This window comes from Zingiber officinale, chromosome 8A, assembly GCF_018446385.1.
Source record: "Zingiber officinale cultivar Zhangliang chromosome 8A, Zo_v1.1, whole genome shotgun sequence".
In the NCBI taxonomy this organism is placed as follows: domain Eukaryota; kingdom Viridiplantae; phylum Streptophyta; class Magnoliopsida; order Zingiberales; family Zingiberaceae; genus Zingiber; species Zingiber officinale.
This window is the reverse complement of record NC_056000.1, coordinates 70,866,669-70,882,326: the sequence shown is the minus strand read 5'-3', so window position 1 is coordinate 70,882,326 and position 15,658 is coordinate 70,866,669. Positions and strand designations below refer to the sequence as shown.

The 15,658-nt window shown below is 36.7% G+C and overlaps 2 protein-coding genes across 2 annotated transcripts; one reads left to right on the top strand and one right to left on the bottom strand.

Moving 5' to 3' along the window:
* The first annotated feature begins 7,691 nt into the window (after window positions 1-7,691).
* On the top strand, window positions 7,692-12,056 carry LOC122009468. Its single transcript, XM_042565638.1, has 4 exons — window positions 7,692-7,928; window positions 9,148-10,420; window positions 10,510-10,656; window positions 11,424-12,056. Exons 2-4 carry the CDS (start codon window positions 9,187-9,189, stop codon window positions 11,930-11,932), a joined length of 1,890 nt encoding a protein of 629 aa, XP_042421572.1. The 5' UTR covers window positions 7,692-7,928; window positions 9,148-9,186; the 3' UTR covers window positions 11,933-12,056.
* A 97-nt stretch (window positions 12,057-12,153) lies between these two features.
* On the bottom strand, window positions 12,154-14,550 carry LOC122009469 (protein DETOXIFICATION 27-like). Its single transcript, XM_042565639.1, has 8 exons — window positions 14,275-14,550; window positions 13,665-14,206; window positions 13,491-13,577; window positions 13,351-13,407; window positions 12,995-13,233; window positions 12,598-12,716; window positions 12,389-12,475; window positions 12,154-12,293 (listed from the first exon to the last, which is right to left on the bottom strand). Exons 1-8 carry the CDS (start codon window positions 14,536-14,538, stop codon window positions 12,252-12,254), a joined length of 1,437 nt encoding a protein of 478 aa, XP_042421573.1. The 5' UTR covers window positions 14,539-14,550; the 3' UTR covers window positions 12,154-12,251.
* Window positions 14,551-15,658: the final 1,108 nt, after the last annotated feature.

The following is a 15,658-nucleotide window of genomic DNA, read 5'->3' as shown; positions in this document are numbered from 1 at the left end:
CTGATCGATCCAGCTCCTGGATCGATTCACTGATCGATCCAACACTTGGTTTTTGCCCAAAACCAAGTTCCAAGCCTCTCAAAACAACATCCGGTCAACCTTGACCTGTTGGTACATCATGTCTAGCATCTGGTCACTCCTTTGACCTGCTAGGACTTCCCACCAAGTGTCTGGTCAATCCCTTTGACCCACTTAGACTTTTCTATTCATGCCAAGTATCTGGTCACTCCTTTGACCTACTTGGACTTCCATCAGATGTCTGGTCAATCCCTTTGACCTATCTGTATTTCCTCGTGCCAAGTATCCAGTCAATCCTTTGACCTACTTGGACTTCCCAACACCAGATGTCCGATCATCCTTGATCCATCTGGATTTTCCCTTGCCTGGCTTCACTCACCAGGACTTTCACCTAGCTTCACTCACTAGGGTTTTCCATCTGCCTAGCTTCACTCACTAGGGCTTTCACCTGGCTTCACTCACCAGGACTTTCACCTAGCTTCACTCACTAGGGTTTTCCTTCTGCCTGGCTTCACTCACCAGGACTTTCACCTAGCTTCACTCACTAGGGTTTTCACCTGGTTTCACTCACCAGGACTTTCACCTAGCTTCACTCACTAGGATTTTCCTTCTGCCTGGCTTCATTCACCAGGACTTTCACCTAGCTTCACTCACTAGGGTTTTCCATCTGCCTAGCTTCACTCACTAGGGCTTTCACCTGGCTTCACTCACCAGGACTTTCACCTAGCTTCACTCACTAGGGTTTTCCTTCTGCCTGGCTTCACTCACCAGGACTTCCCTGTCAAGTATCCGGTCAACCTTGACCTACTTGACTCTTCTTCAATCAATTTCTTATTGTCAAACATCTAAACTCAAACCAAGACTCAGCTTGGTCACCCAGGTCAACCTTGACCTGAGGGATGTTGCACCAACAAAAAAGACCTACTATGTTAGAAAAAGTAGAGAAAAGAAACCCTATCTTAATAAAGAGAAACATGTGTAAAAATTTAAACCAAAGAAGACGTATGCTAATACTATCACTTGTTTTGCCTGTAATGAACCAGGCCACTTATCTTCTGCCTGCCCAAATAAAAAGAATAACACTATTTTATTATGCTTCTTCTTAGAAGTTGTGTAAGAACTTAAATAGTAAATACTGAACAATGTTTGAAGTAAATACTAACAGTGAATAGTAATATTGAATAGTAATAGTGAATAGAAACAGTGAATAGTAATAGTAAATAGTGAACAGTAAATAAAAGTAAGTAGTAGGGAAGTGCGGAATTATAGTAAATGATAACAGTAATGTACCGATGTAGTGAAATTATGAGTTATTACTATTTTTACTTTTTTTTTGCAAAGTTGTCCTTTAAGTCTCCATTAGGTTGTCCAGGTTGTTGTCTCCTGTCAGGTCCAGAGAGGGAGTTTGTGAGCTTCCTGCTAAGTCTGGCTGCATACTTTTGTGGAGTGCTGCTCTGTATGCTCTAGCAGAGAGAACTTGGCTGGCTAGTCGCTTCTGACAATATCTTTCAGTTTTTCTTTGATAATGTTGCAGTAAGGTTGTATGTTGTGTTTTAAAGTAGAAAGGGAAGAATCTAGTGCCCATATCTTTTGGCCAGTAGATTTTTTCGGTATAAGTTTCTCTGACTAAGAAGTAATTATCTAGATCTATCAAACGGTCCCAAGCCCAATTAGTTCCTTGTACTGATGCTCTCGAGTGCTTTAGTTGATCTCCAATAGTAGGAAGAGCTTCCCAATTAAGATCTGGGTCGGAGGGATAATCTTCAAGTTCTGTCTGGATACCTCTAACTTCATTGATGTCGATCTTAACCAGATGTTTAGCCGGTTCAATATTGAGATCGAGCCATTCAGGTGGAGAGCTGTCAAAAGTGCATACGACAAACGTTTCCTCTTCTTCTAAGGCCAAAGAAATAATAGTTCCAAGTTTTTTAGGAAAATCTTTGACCGAGTCTGGATCATGTATCCAAACTTTATAAAGCAGTCCATAGTCCATTAGAAGAAAAGGAGTAATCAGCCTTCCTTTGTAAGAGGTTGCCTGATACTTCTCATAGTCCAAGTTAACCTTACGAAAGGAATATAACAGTTGGCATGGATATCCGTATTTAGCAGAGTCTTCACAGGCTGGGCCGAGTTTTTGACATTTTAGCTTTGGGCCAAATTTTGCTTCATAGACAATAGTTATCCCAAGAGGGGGATTTTTATGGAAGGCTTTTAAGGCTTCACATAATTCAATAAAAATCTATAATGTAGACTGTTCTGCTAAATTTCGCATGTAAGAGTTGATGTCTTCAAGTATAGTGTTGGGCATACTCAATATATGAGCTGCTGATGTTCTTTGAGCGAAGGTTGTAGCAGCTTGTTCCTTTAGTTGTGCTAATGTTAAATAGTTAGGCCTTTGTGGCGTTTTGTCTATTAATGCTGTAGAAGATGAAGGAGACCAATGAGTTCCTTCAGTAATTTGTGCATATGTAGGAGTTTCTTCAGTTTGTGAGCCGACTGAGTTTGTCATCATGGTTGTTGTTTTTAATAAACTGCTAATAAAAAAATTAGCACCAAGTTGGGCTCTGGCCGCATTAAAACCTTCCTCAAGTGAATAATACCCTTTGAAGAAAGGATGTTCTAGGCCTTGTATGGCCATGTTTGTTTCTTCCCAAGTAGCATATACCCTAGCTTGTGGTCCAGAAAAGACAACATAGCAAGAGAATTTCTTGCCTGCTGGTTTTTGTATGGTTGTTAGAAAATAGTTTGTTAAAGCATTTATAACTGCTATCTTGTATCCAGAATTGCCAGGAATAGTTGGAATATGCCAAATGTTGTCAATCAGACAGTGTTGTATGTGATCTAGTTTATCTCTGAATATAGAGCGGAATTGCTCCTCTTGTTGTATGAACTGTTGTAATTCTTGAGTACTGAATCTTAATGTTTTAGTAGCAAATGATGTTCGTACTTTCCTTGGTCTATCCATCACCTGAAAAAAAATTTTTAGTAGAGTAAACGAGATAAAGTATCATCTAAAGAATTATTAATTCCCTTTATATGTTCTCATTGAATACGTAAACCTTTATTAATAATGGTATCTGTGAATTTTAACCATCTTTTAGTACTTAATCCTTTTCTTAATCCTTTAGTTTGTTGGCTATATTTGACTATAGCTTCACAGTCTGTTCTAATAGTAATTTCTTGCTTATTGTAAATGAATAGTCTGAATGCTTCTAGACAGTAAATAACTGCTAATATTTCAAAATCTAGTGAAGTTAAATGTCCTTTTTCTTAAAATTTTCCAGAGGCATACCTGCATAAGGTTTCAGAATCAAGTGGGAGTGTTAGCATGGGAATTATTTTTACTAACTGTTTAATTTGTTGTACTAGTGCGATGTCTTGTTGATTGAAATGTTTTTGTCCGGTTAAAGAGGCCGCTAATTTTTCCTATATCTTTTAAATAAGGTCTTGCATAATTTAGGAGTCCTAAAAAAACTCTTAGGGTTTTAGTATCGTCCATTTTATCTAGAAAATCAAGGATTTTAGCAGAGATATGAGGTTGAAGGACTATTTGTCCCTGACCTATTTCTGCACCTAGGAAATCAATATGAGTAGTTGCTATTTTCATTTTTTTTTTTGAGAAATAATCAAACCATGTTTCTCAAATAGGTTAAAAATAATATAAAGATTAGCATAATGTTCTTGTTTAGTTTTAGAGAAAACTAAAATATCATCTATATATACACAGGTGAAGAGAGAAACATCTCGAAAGATGTCATTCATTTTCCTTTGGAATATTTGAGGGGCTACCTTAAGGTCAAAAGGCATAATAAGCCACTCAAAATGTCCTTCAGGGCAGGAAAAGGTTGTCCATTCAATGGACTCAGGGTGCATTTTGACTTGCCAAAATCCTGATTTCATGTCAAATTTAGAATACTATTTTGAGTTTTGGATTTTATTTAAGAGTTGGTCTTTGTCAGGGATTTTATAATCATCTTCTTGATAGTTATCATTAAGTCTCTTGTAGTTAAATATCATTCTAGATTGGCCACGTTTTTGTTCTGATCCTTTATTAACTATAAAGGTTGGACTTCGGTGCCGAGATGTGGACCTTTGAATGACTCCTAAAGTTAAGAGTTGATTAATGTGCATTTTACATTCTTCAGTTTCTCAATTTGTATATTTTAAGTCCTGAGCCTTAATTGTAAGGTCTGGATTAATTATTGATAGTTTGCAATAAACTTTGTCTCGGTCCCAATATTTTGTAGGATTATCTCCAATAATTTCTAGTTTTTCTAGTCTAGAAATAAGATAGTCTAAATCGGGTTTATGGGTATTTATTATTTGAAGAAACTGTTGTGGGAGTATGAGATCATGTGGGATCTCAGTGTTCTCAGTTATAGGGCTTGACCAGCCAAGTGAGGTTAGTTTTCCTAATCTTGTTGGTCAGAAGAGTCAATAGCACAAGCTTGGTTATTAGGTTGTAGTTGCTTACTGGGCTGTTTACATGCATTTTTAGGAGAACATTGACAAGATGGTGTGTTGTCAGAAGGTAGGAGTTCTATGTGAGGTTTGGTGGTTAAAGGGTGGACAACAGAGGGATAGTCTGATACTATTGGGGATATTATGGGTGATGAAAAGAAAAGAGCATAATCCTTGGTTAGGAGGAAAGCTCTATCTGGTGCTATAAGAAAATTTAAGCCTAGGATTAAATGAATATTAGGATGTAATAACGGTTTAATCCATAGTTTTGAAAGTGAAAGTGGTGTGCTATATTTACCACAATTGTCATAAAATCTCAAATGGGTGTTGGTGACGAATTGCGTGCAAGCTAATTGTTGGCCATCAAATTGTGTACTAAGTAATGGTTGTGATACGATTTTTATAAAAGTTTTTGGTAAAACTGAAAGAAGTGTATTTTCATCTATGGTGGAGTTGGTGGCTCCACTATCTAGAAAAGCATGTAGGGTAAACTCATGGCCATGGATATTTACTAGACATTTGACTCTAATATCTAAAGTTTTTCCTGTATTACAGATACTAGAGGCTTTTATAAAGACCAAATCTCTATCTATCATATCTATTGGTGTAAGTTGTAAGCCTTTGCCTTTATCAAGAGTAGCCTGAGAGGGATGTGGAGGAAGGTTTTCCTTTATTTGTTTATCTAGGGTTTCTAGTTCTGTTTTTAATTTATTAATACGAGTTTCTAATATAGAGACTCTTGTTTCTAATAAAAAATTTCGAGTACCTCCTTTAGAGAGTTGACTTATAGGTATTGTAATAGAAAACAATTGTTGAAGGCAAAGATTACAGACTTGTTTCTTACATAACTTACAAGTACCTCTTTTATCCAAAGATGGATAATAGCTACAAAAGAAACAAGGAATATTATCAGTTCCTGTTTTGAGTATCCACTCATGTGGACAGTTAAGTTCTTCTGTAGGCTTTGTACTATGTTGTTTAAACATTAGATTGGTATCTGGAAATGGAACTTCCTCCCATAATTCTTCTAGATTGTCTAACGTGTCATAAGGTATGTAATTTTGACTTTCAGGATGTAGGTTATACTATTGGTATGAAGGTTGCAAGAAGGAGTTTACAATACTATAGTCAGAGGGAGGAATAACCTCTTCTATGTCGTCTACAGATACAATAGAGTAGATGGAGGATGTATCAGAAACATCTGATTGTACTTTTACTAAATCAAGATTTGCACATGTAACTAGTTTTGCTTCTCTAGTATATTTTTTTTTATTTGGGCAGGCAGAAGATAAGTGGCCTGGTTAGGCAAAACAAGTGATAGTATTAGCATACGTCTTCTTTGGTTTAAATTTTCACACATGTTTCTCTTTATTAAGATAGAGTTTCTTTTCTCTACTTTTTCTAACATAGTAGGTCTTTTTGGGTTTTATTGCCTTGGGCCTTGATACCGATTTTCTTGGTGTTCTTGATGAATGATTTAGCCTTGGTCTAGGTTGGTTGAGGCTATATTGTTGAGGGGTATATATTTGGCTACAAAATCCATATTGTTGATTTTTGAGTTATTTTTGTATGTGGATATAGATACATTTTTCTTTGAGTATGGAAATAATATGTTGAATTCTCACTCCAATGTTGTCGTATTGTGGTGCTACATTCATATCCGTCCAGACCTTATGTAGTTCCTTTCCTAGGTCTCTTGGAAGTTTGCTAAAGAGTCTTTTCTCTAGTTTTGGATTATAATTGTTTTCTGAAACTACTGTTAATGCTAGGAAGTCATTATAAAAAGGTTTAATCCAGTTCCAACTAAAGAGTCGTAATTGTTCTATATATATATATATATATATATATATATATATATATATATATATATATATATAAAAGTGTTGTTAGGTATTGATCTTTAAAATCTGAAAAAGAAGATAGGATCAGTAGAGATGCAATGGTGCAATTTGGCACAACTTTAAATTTTTTATGATTATCGAGCATATTTGATCAAAATATTTAACTACTCAAAATCTAAAAAAGGAAAAAAAAAAAAGGTATGAATAAATTCAATGGATTAGGAATTTATAAAAACTAATAAGAGAATCAAAATTAAAATCCTAATAGAAATAAATATAATGATGACTCATGTTATAAGTTATGCTCTGAATTTATTTGGTAGATGGAGAAAAGATCATCTACTTTTAGTAGGAAGAAATTTGGATACATAAATTATAAAGAAAAAGCAATTATTATTTATAATGATAGAGGGTTTAAAATTAGAAAAATGATTATAGATAAGATTTAGGAGAAATTATTAGGAATGAATAATAAGAGTAAATTTAGGAGAATACATGTAATAATGTCAATTTGTCACAAAGCTCAAGAAGTTATCAATATTGCACAGAACAAGCAAAAGAAACTTTTTATGTTATTATATGCAAAATAAGGAAGATCAATAGATTTTTATAAATGCTTTGGGTCGCGATTTTGCTAAGGAGACCTTTTAAATGGTATTTTTTTACGAGATAAAATTTTTGGATGATAATTATAGACAATAATTATTTAGAAGGGGTAGAGCATCTACATCAGCTACACTATCTAAAAATTTTATCTTAAATTTTGGATAGAGTAATCTGTTATCCTATTTATTCCCTAAATTTAGATTTGATGAATAGTATTTCTCTAAATTTAGGAAATGAAACCTCTACGAAGGGATTAAGAGTATCCACATCAACTACTCTATCTAAAAATTTTACCTTAAATTTTAGATAGAGTAATTAAAAATCCTCTGCATCTGTTACCCTATTTATTTTCTAAATTTATATTTGATGAATAGTATTTATCTAAATTTAGGGAATGAAACCTCTACCCTAAAATAAAATAATATTTCTTTTCAATCTCTCTCCTTCTACTTAATCTTTTTGTATAGTAAAAAATAATTATCTAAATTTAACAAAATGAGTCATTTATCCTAAATTTTAAATATAATAATAGAGGAATTGATATAGATATTTTATTTTTGAGTAAAAGGGCAGTATTAGAAGAATATTTCAAATATTCGATTATAATAAAAAATATATATATAAATATATTACTTTATAGTCAACTTTACAAAGTTTAATTTTAAATATTCTATATCACTATTTAATTACTAAATAATTCGCACCAGTTAATAATTTAACATGACAAAAAGAAAAATAAAATAAAATAAAATAAAAATTGGGAGGTGTAACGGAAAAGAGCCAGCGAGGCTCCATCCGCGTGTCGAGAACGTCCATGGTTGCTCCTCCCGTCAGCGGCGGATCCGCCTATTTCTAGCCATTTCTGCCACCTTCGCCTCCCAATCTCCCCCTTTCTCCTTCTCCTCCTTGTCCTCCCTTCTGCACTTCGCTTCGGTCTTCTTCGTTTCCTGGCCTCCAACTCGCCCTGTTAGGGATCGGGGCAAATTTGGCAGATTGAGACAGGTGTGCATATTCCCATTTTTGTTTCGTCGTTTCCGTCGCGACCTCTTGATTGGCCGTCTTTTTTTTTTCCCTAAAAGATCGTCCTTTTTTTACTGCGTTTGTGGTTTCTGATTCCATGAATGTTAATTTAGATGTGCAAGTGTTACGTTGATTCGTTGTTATTGTCAGGGGAATTGTATTGAGGTCTTCTCTTTATGGTGGTTTGCTATTGACTAAATACACAGATGAATGTGATCCTGTCTTCCAGCGTTTTCAGAGAGTAGGAAGCAAGAGCCCTAATATCTGTGGCTTATTTTCCTATTTCTTGCTCAGTTACTGCTTTTGGATCTTCCTGTCAAGCTTTGGCGCTTTTCTGTCGGTTTTCTGTGCTCCCTCGGATCATTTTCCGGCACAGCACAATCAGCTTGGTGGTTTAAGGCACCTCACTTGTTATATTGAACTCTAATGTCTCAGTATGTAATTGAGATTGCTTGCGTCTTTACTAAATAAAAAGAAAAGAAAAGAAAAAAAAAAAGAAAAGAAAGAAATGATCTTTGTGATTGTTTCAACTATAACATGGGGGGAATCAACCTTTTATTTTACCCGATCCATCGGATATCTTCTTCTTTTATGGATTTCTTTGGCACTTTACCTTGAAACAAGAAAGAGTAACAGATTGAAACTGTTTGTTTATGATGCATGAATCAGAATATTCAATCTGCAAGGATAAATCGGTGTTTACACCGTTTTGTTCTTGTAAATTTTAGAAATCCTACTTATTTTGCCCTTCTTTTTAGGGGCTGAAACCAGACGAGGATTAAGGAGGGCTGTTTAAATCACTCTGGAAGTCACTGAGATACCATTCCCTCGCACCTTGCAAAAGGTGCGGGCTTGGGAGGATGCACTTTTCCCTCTCATCTCTATTCCAATTTGCACTCTTCTACTCGTCTGGATTCTCTGTCATATCATAAAGGGATCTCCAATCGATAATGGCTAACCAGTGAATACGGTTCCATAGAAATAGACAACTTTATTCTTATCTGCTAATCTTCCTCTTTAGCTGTTTAGAGTTTGGTAGGGGTTCTCCAGAATTATAGGTAACTATAGTTGTCAACTGAAAAATGGCATTGATCGGTTGCCTCTCTGCTCTTTGGGTTGGAAAGAAGAGGTCCAAGGTGAGCAAATATAATATTCTGTTTTCGTTTCTCTTTGATAAATTTATTTCAAGGTTTGTTTGCAGAGATTGCAGAAGGAAATCCATTCTAAAAAGGAAAACATCATGGGAGATTCACCACTTAAGTCAGAAGTTACTTTCTATGAATCCCTCCAAAAATCTATCAAGGATGCATCTTTCAGACACTCTGATCAAATAGAAACCAATGCAACTAGAAAAGGTTCTGCTGAACAGAAATTGCTTGGGGTTGAAAAGAATGATGAGAACTCTCTCCAAATAGACGTGGCAGCTGAATCAGCTTATGAGGGAGGTGATGAACATGATAAGATCATGTCATTTAAAAGGGATTTTTCTGACCTTGATTTGCAGGCCCTGGCAGAAAAAGATGAGACCAATTCCTATCGTTTGAACCAAAAACTGATCAATGAACCTGACAACAAATCTGAGAAAGACAAGGGAATAACACCTGAATTAGTGATCCAGAGTGGGCATGTAAGTGATCCAGGGATGGGCTGCACTAACGCTTTTTGGGGATCTCCAATATTGAAGCGGTCATGCTCTAATATTGAGACGAAGAGATCTAGTAAACATTTTATGTCCCCAGCCAAGTCCCATTCATATGATGACCTCAAAAACTTGCCTGGAAATTTCCCTGAAGAACAACAAAAGGATATCCTCGGTAGCCCTACATCAGTAATAACTTCTTGCAGTGCTGATAAAGTAATGCTAAAGAAGAGATCTTCGAGCCAGGTACTTCCTTCAAGAAGTAGGAAGGTTTGGTGGAAGCTTTTCCTATGGAGCCACAGAAATCTTCATCAGAACTGGTCTCTGGAACCTCATTGGAGTGCTTCCATCAATCATAAATCCAACCAGAAGGATGGTTACTGCTCTGATACAGTGGGACCCGGTGGGGGGACTGATTTGAAGAACAAGAAAGTTGTGGAAGAGTCTGAGATTAAGTTTAGGAATGATGTACGGCCTCCAAACCAGTGGGTTGCTTTTTCAACAGAATCTTCTTCTTTAGATAGAGTGGACGCTTGGGTACATAGTCTTGATGATTCTCCATTATGCCCAATTGAGTATGAGTATAATGGAGATGAAATTGCACCTGAGTCTGCTACTCCCCCAAGTTTTCTAGACATTGGAGAATCATCCATAAAAAACAACACTCGAGGTGGTCGGAATGGACTGGAAGACATCTTGCAGGCCAACAACATTATACAATCCCTTCCTCCTTTTTCTTCAGTTGTTCACATAGCCAGCATGGGCTTAAAGGTCATACCCGCAATTTCAGCTTTTAGTTGCCTCCGGTCAGTCAATCTATCTGGCAACTTCATAGGTAAAGCTTAGCTAGGGAATTATGTAATAAAAATATGAATCGTATATAACCATGGATGCGGTATGTGAGGTGTTTTGTGTTTTCTGCAGTTCACATTTCACCAGGATCTCTACCCAAGAGTCTTCATATGCTTGACTTGTCCAGGAACAAGATTGCTACAATTGATGGAGTTAGGGAACTGACAAAGCTTCGAGTTCTTAATCTCAGCTACAACAGACTCTCACGAATTGGTCATGGTATGAATAACAATTTTTATCCTTTCGGTAGCGGAGTTGATTGTTTTGTTCGTTGATTTAGTTCTTTCTCGCATGAAAAACTGTGAGATGAATATGCAAACAATAATATCTGTGTTTGGGTTACTGAGTACTTCTATCAATCTTACTAGTTACAATAACCTTGGAGGATTTCAATGAGTTGGATTATTTAATGAACAATGTACCATTTGTGGTCTTCTAATTCTGAGTATATGTTTTATACGCTTCTTGTTGCTTGGCATATCCATGTCGTAGTTGTCAGTATGGTCACTTGTATGCAGGTACAAGTCTCTTTCTGTATTGAACACTTGCCGCCCCATCCATTTAAATTCTACATTCTAACAGACCAAGTGGTCCGTTCACTATCTCCTGCTCTCCTAGTTATATAATTATTCCCAACTTTTAATTTTGTAAAAGAGATCATGACTTGGTGGTCAACTCTTTGTTTTCCTTTTTGTAATGCCTTCTGGCGTTATGATCATGACTTGGTGGTCAACCATAAGATTCTTGGTACTATTTCCTCTCACCTTGCATGTTAATATTCAGAGTTTTGGGACTTGAAGATAGTTAAGTTTAAGCCATCTACCGTACACAGAAGCTGTCATGGTTTAATGCCTTTGAGAAGCTAATAAGCCATTAGTAGAATACTTCACCTAAAAATGATTTGCAAATCATTTTTAGAGGAAGTACTGATATTGCTCTTGAATTCTTCATCCTGTTCAAAATTATGATCAAACCTGCTTTTCCAGGGCTGTCGAACTGCACCATGATCAAGGAGCTGTATCTCGCTGGAAACAAGATAAGTTGCGTGGAGGGTCTTCACAGGCTTCTGAAACTTGCTGTTCTGGACCTGAGCTTTAACAAGATAACAACGGCAAAGGCTTTGGGCCAACTAGTTGCCAACTATCACTCTCTAGTGGCCCTCAACCTACTCGGTAACCCGATTCAGAGCAACATCGGAGATGACCAGATCCGCAAGGCGGTCTGCGGCCTCCTCCCACACCTTGCTTATCTGAACAAGCAGCCCATCAAGCCAGTTGGAGCCAGGGAGGTAGCCACGGATAGCGTTGTAAAGGCGGCACTGGGAAACAGTAGCTGGAGTTCTCGTCGGAGGTCAACTAGACGAGTTGGTCATAGTTCAAGTCCTTTAATCAAGGGCACCGGCGAGGGTAGGAGCTTCCGAGGTGTCATGCATCCGCCACGGATCAACAAAGACAAATCAAAGAGCAGAGATCAACACTTCACTTATCGGAAATGATAGCATATGAAAGCTTCTCGCTCTCGATGTAAGAGTTTTGTTCGGAATAAGCTGGAGAAGATTGAACTGGTTGGTTCAATCTATAATTTGCTTTCTATTTATATAAATCTACTATTTGTTTCTAGTTTTGTGCAATAATGGAAGACAAATATGTGTGAGGTAGGGAGTGATTTCTCAATAGTCGACCTCCTTCATTCAACCAAAATTTAGTGTTCATTTGATAAAAACTTATTTATATTAGTTAGACAATATTATCCATTTAAAAGGATGAGTTAACATTTTTTAATAGAGTTTACGAATAATTTATGATCAAACTTAACTACTCATTGATATCCGCCATCCTTGAACTTGCTCTCAGAGCCTGCACATGGAACAAGAACAGAGCTCAATGTTCAAATATTAAAAAAATGAATAGCAATTTTTTTAAAATATAAATAAAAAATTTATGAAATTCACCTCTTTTTCCCAATCACATCTGATGGTAAGGAAAACCAATATTAGTGTCTGAATTGCTGTGCCACAAATCATTCCTCCCCAAATACCCTGCCAATTTATTTCAATTATTATTATTATTATTATTATTATTATTATTATTATTATATATATATATATATATATATAATTTGAGAATAATTTTGTTGACTTATTCTGAAAGGCCCAATTACCTGAACTCCAAGATCGAAGGCCCAGCCCATAATGACTCCAAGAGGAATTCCAATTAAATAGTAGCTGCCAATGTTGACAAAAGCCACCGTTCCTTGCCACCCTGCCCCAACTGCCACTCCTGCACAATTTTTTTTAAAAAAAAAATTATAAAAGTATTTAATAAAAAGAAGGAAAAAAATTAAAAAAGGATTCTTTTTATTTTTAAAAATCATCTAAACAAAAGAAAATTTAAATTGAGTATTTTAGATATAAAATTATAGATGAAATACTATTTTAATTTTTTTTAAAAAAATAAGATGAACTTTTGATAATAATGATGAGAAGGGTTTCTTTTAAAAAAATACCAGAAAATACAATTTAATTAATTGTGGGGGAAAAAAGAAAAATGGGAGACACCGGAGAGAACTGGCTGGACGCTGTTGAGCAGAACGGTGAACGCCAAGAGCAAGGAGAGCTTGTCCGCCGCCTGGATCACCACCGGGCTCGAGGTGAAGATGAGCGCAAAGATGTCGTGGAGCCACATGATGAGGGCGCAGATGATGAGCCCGATCACCGACGAGGTGACCGTCGATACGACGGTCGAGAATTTCGCGCCTTTGCCGTTGCCTGCTCCGAGCTCATTTGCCACTCGCACTCTTGCATTGCAAAAAAATTAACGAAGCTTAATCATGAACAAACTCGATCAAAGGTTTCATTTTGATCCCTCTGAGATTCCACAACGACTGTGTAAAAATCTGTAGATGAATGCATACCCTGTTCCGGAGAAAAATCCCAAAGGAATCATCAACTCCCATCCGTTTATATTCATGCTGCATTCAGTTTCAGTAATGATGATGATGATGATGATGATGATGATGAATTCAATTAATCAATAAAATGGAGGATATTGTACCAGATGGAGAGTGCGTCCACTGCAATCTTGGCGTCGCTAAGGTTTCCTGTTAATAAGATCAGTATTCTGTAGTACCAAATCTCCAAGCTGCAGAATCATATAGCAGAGGTTGAATTTGGTGTTAAATTTCAATTTTTGGATAGGATTAGATCGCCGGAAGCAGAGTGAACGGACCACATCATAATGCCGGAGCCGGAGGAGAGCTTCAGGAAGTCCCAGAGGCCGACGAATGCCTCCATGGAGAAGCCGTTCCACGTATCCGGGCACCCGCCGGCGACGATGTAGATGAACAGCATGATGGCGCCGGCCCACCAGGAGAAGTTGAGAGTCATCGCGGTGCCGAAGAGGCCGAACTGGAGCTTGACGACGCAGATCCAGGTGACAAAGAGGTGGATGAGGAGGGAGACGAAGGAAATGACGGCGGTGACGTTGTTCTTGAGCTGGCTCTGGAGGAAGCGGACGATCGGAAAGTAGAAGGCGAAGCAGAAGTGGAGGGGGATGGACCAGATGGATATCGCGCCGGCCTGCTTCGCCAGGTCCGGCGGCTGCCCGAGGAGGAGCAGCAGCGGGGTGGCGAATAAGTATATGGGAAGGAGGAGGACGGCGCAGAGGAAGAGCACGATCCAGGAGCGCTGCATGTAGACGCCGAGCATGTGGTACTTCTTCGCACCGTAGGCCTGGCCGCAGAGCGTCTCCAGGGCGCTCGCCATGCCCAACTGCACCAGCAAAACCTTCCATTTTAAGACCAAATCTGACCGGACTCAAGCCAAAACCCTAAACCTACCATCAAGCCGAAGCTGAAGCCGACGATGACGGCGTTGGCGATGGACATGGAAGCGAGCTCAAGGTCACCCAGGTGGCCGGCGAAGGCCTGTGAGATGACGTTCATGCTGTAAATGACGACTCTGCCGAAGATGGCCGGCCCGACAATCCGCCACAGCTTCTTCGATTCGATCCAGCTCCTCTCCACCCATCCGACGACCTCCTTCTCCTCCGGTACTCGAACTGCGTGGTCCAAAAGCGGCGCCCTTTTGACTCCGGTCTCCATTGTTCTCGCTCCTGCGTCTTCTCCGGCTGTATATGAAGAGCGGAGAGGTGTTCGATGAAATGGCTGAGAGAGATTATAAAATTCTAAATTTTCGTAATCTAATTACGACTATCTTAATGCATTACTATTATTAATGAAAAGAATGTTTTTTTTTTCCATTTTTGTTATCCTTTTATTAATAAAAATTAATTATTGGTGTCTGACAATATAATAAATATTTTTGTTTCGAATGATTATTTAGTTGCAGAAAGTTTCTTTATTTTAATAAAAAAAAAAATAATTTTGTATTTAGTTAATTAAATATTTTTGTCAACAAGTGGCAAGTGTTTAGTTGAAAAAGGTTTCTTTGTTTAAATAAAAAAGTAATTAGGAAGTAATTATTATAATAATTTTTATTTAATGTATTTGATATTTTTGTTAGTTATAACAAACATATAGAAGTATTGGTGGGAGGTAATGACTTCTACTTGTTAACAGATATAGAGGCTATTACCTTCACCAATATAAAAATTGGATCAGGATTGATCCAACTTTTACGGACCAGACTAGAGTATCCCATTCTTTTATCTGGTATCTATTTTTTACCTACATAAATACGTAGAATCCGTATTTATATACTTATTTATTCTAATAGATTTTGAGATTAGTTTTATTGTAAAATATTTTGTTAGATCTGATTTTTTTTTAATATAAAAAGATCATTACATTAGAATAAAATATTTTCATAATTTATCTGTATCTCAATAAATGGACTTAGGTGAAAGTTCACAAGTATTTTTACTTAGTTGTAGGAAGCCTTTGAGTTTAATAAAAAATTAATTATAATGCAAATATGTATAATAATTTTTTATTTAATTATATTAGATATTTTTTAAATTATAATAAGCGTCAAGAAATGTTTTGACAAGTACTTTTCTTTAGTTGCAATTTTATAAAGCAAATATTATAATATTTATTTATTTATTTATTTAATCAGTGTCTACCTGTACATCTATATAATAAATATGCTTTTATTTAGTTACAGTTTAATAAAAAATATTAATTAGGATGCAAATATTATAATTTTTTTATTTATATTACATATTTTTATTTAGTTATAATAAGTGTCTAAGTGTACGAT

Bases quoted from the DNA above. Each gene is read 5' to 3' on its own strand.
- LOC122009469 (XM_042565639.1), bottom strand. From the start codon at position 14,538: ATGGAGACCGGAGTCAAAAGGGCGCCGCTTTTGGACCACGCAGTTCGA. The intron at 13,408-13,490 runs GTACAATATCCT...AACTGAATGCAG, and splicing joins GTGGACGCACTCTCCATCTG to CATGAATATAAACGGATGGG. The intron at 13,234-13,350 runs GTATGCATTCAT...TTGCAATGCAAG, and splicing joins GGATTTTTCTCCGGAACAGG to AGTGCGAGTGGCAAATGAGC.
- LOC122009468 (XM_042565638.1), top strand. From the start codon at position 9,187: ATGGGAGATTCACCACTTAAGTCAGAAGTTACTTTCTATGAATCCCTC. The intron at 10,421-10,509 runs GTAAAGCTTAGC...TGTTTTCTGCAG, and splicing joins TCTATCTGGCAACTTCATAG to TTCACATTTCACCAGGATCT. The intron at 10,657-11,423 runs GTATGAATAACA...CTGCTTTTCCAG, and splicing joins ACTCTCACGAATTGGTCATG to GGCTGTCGAACTGCACCATG.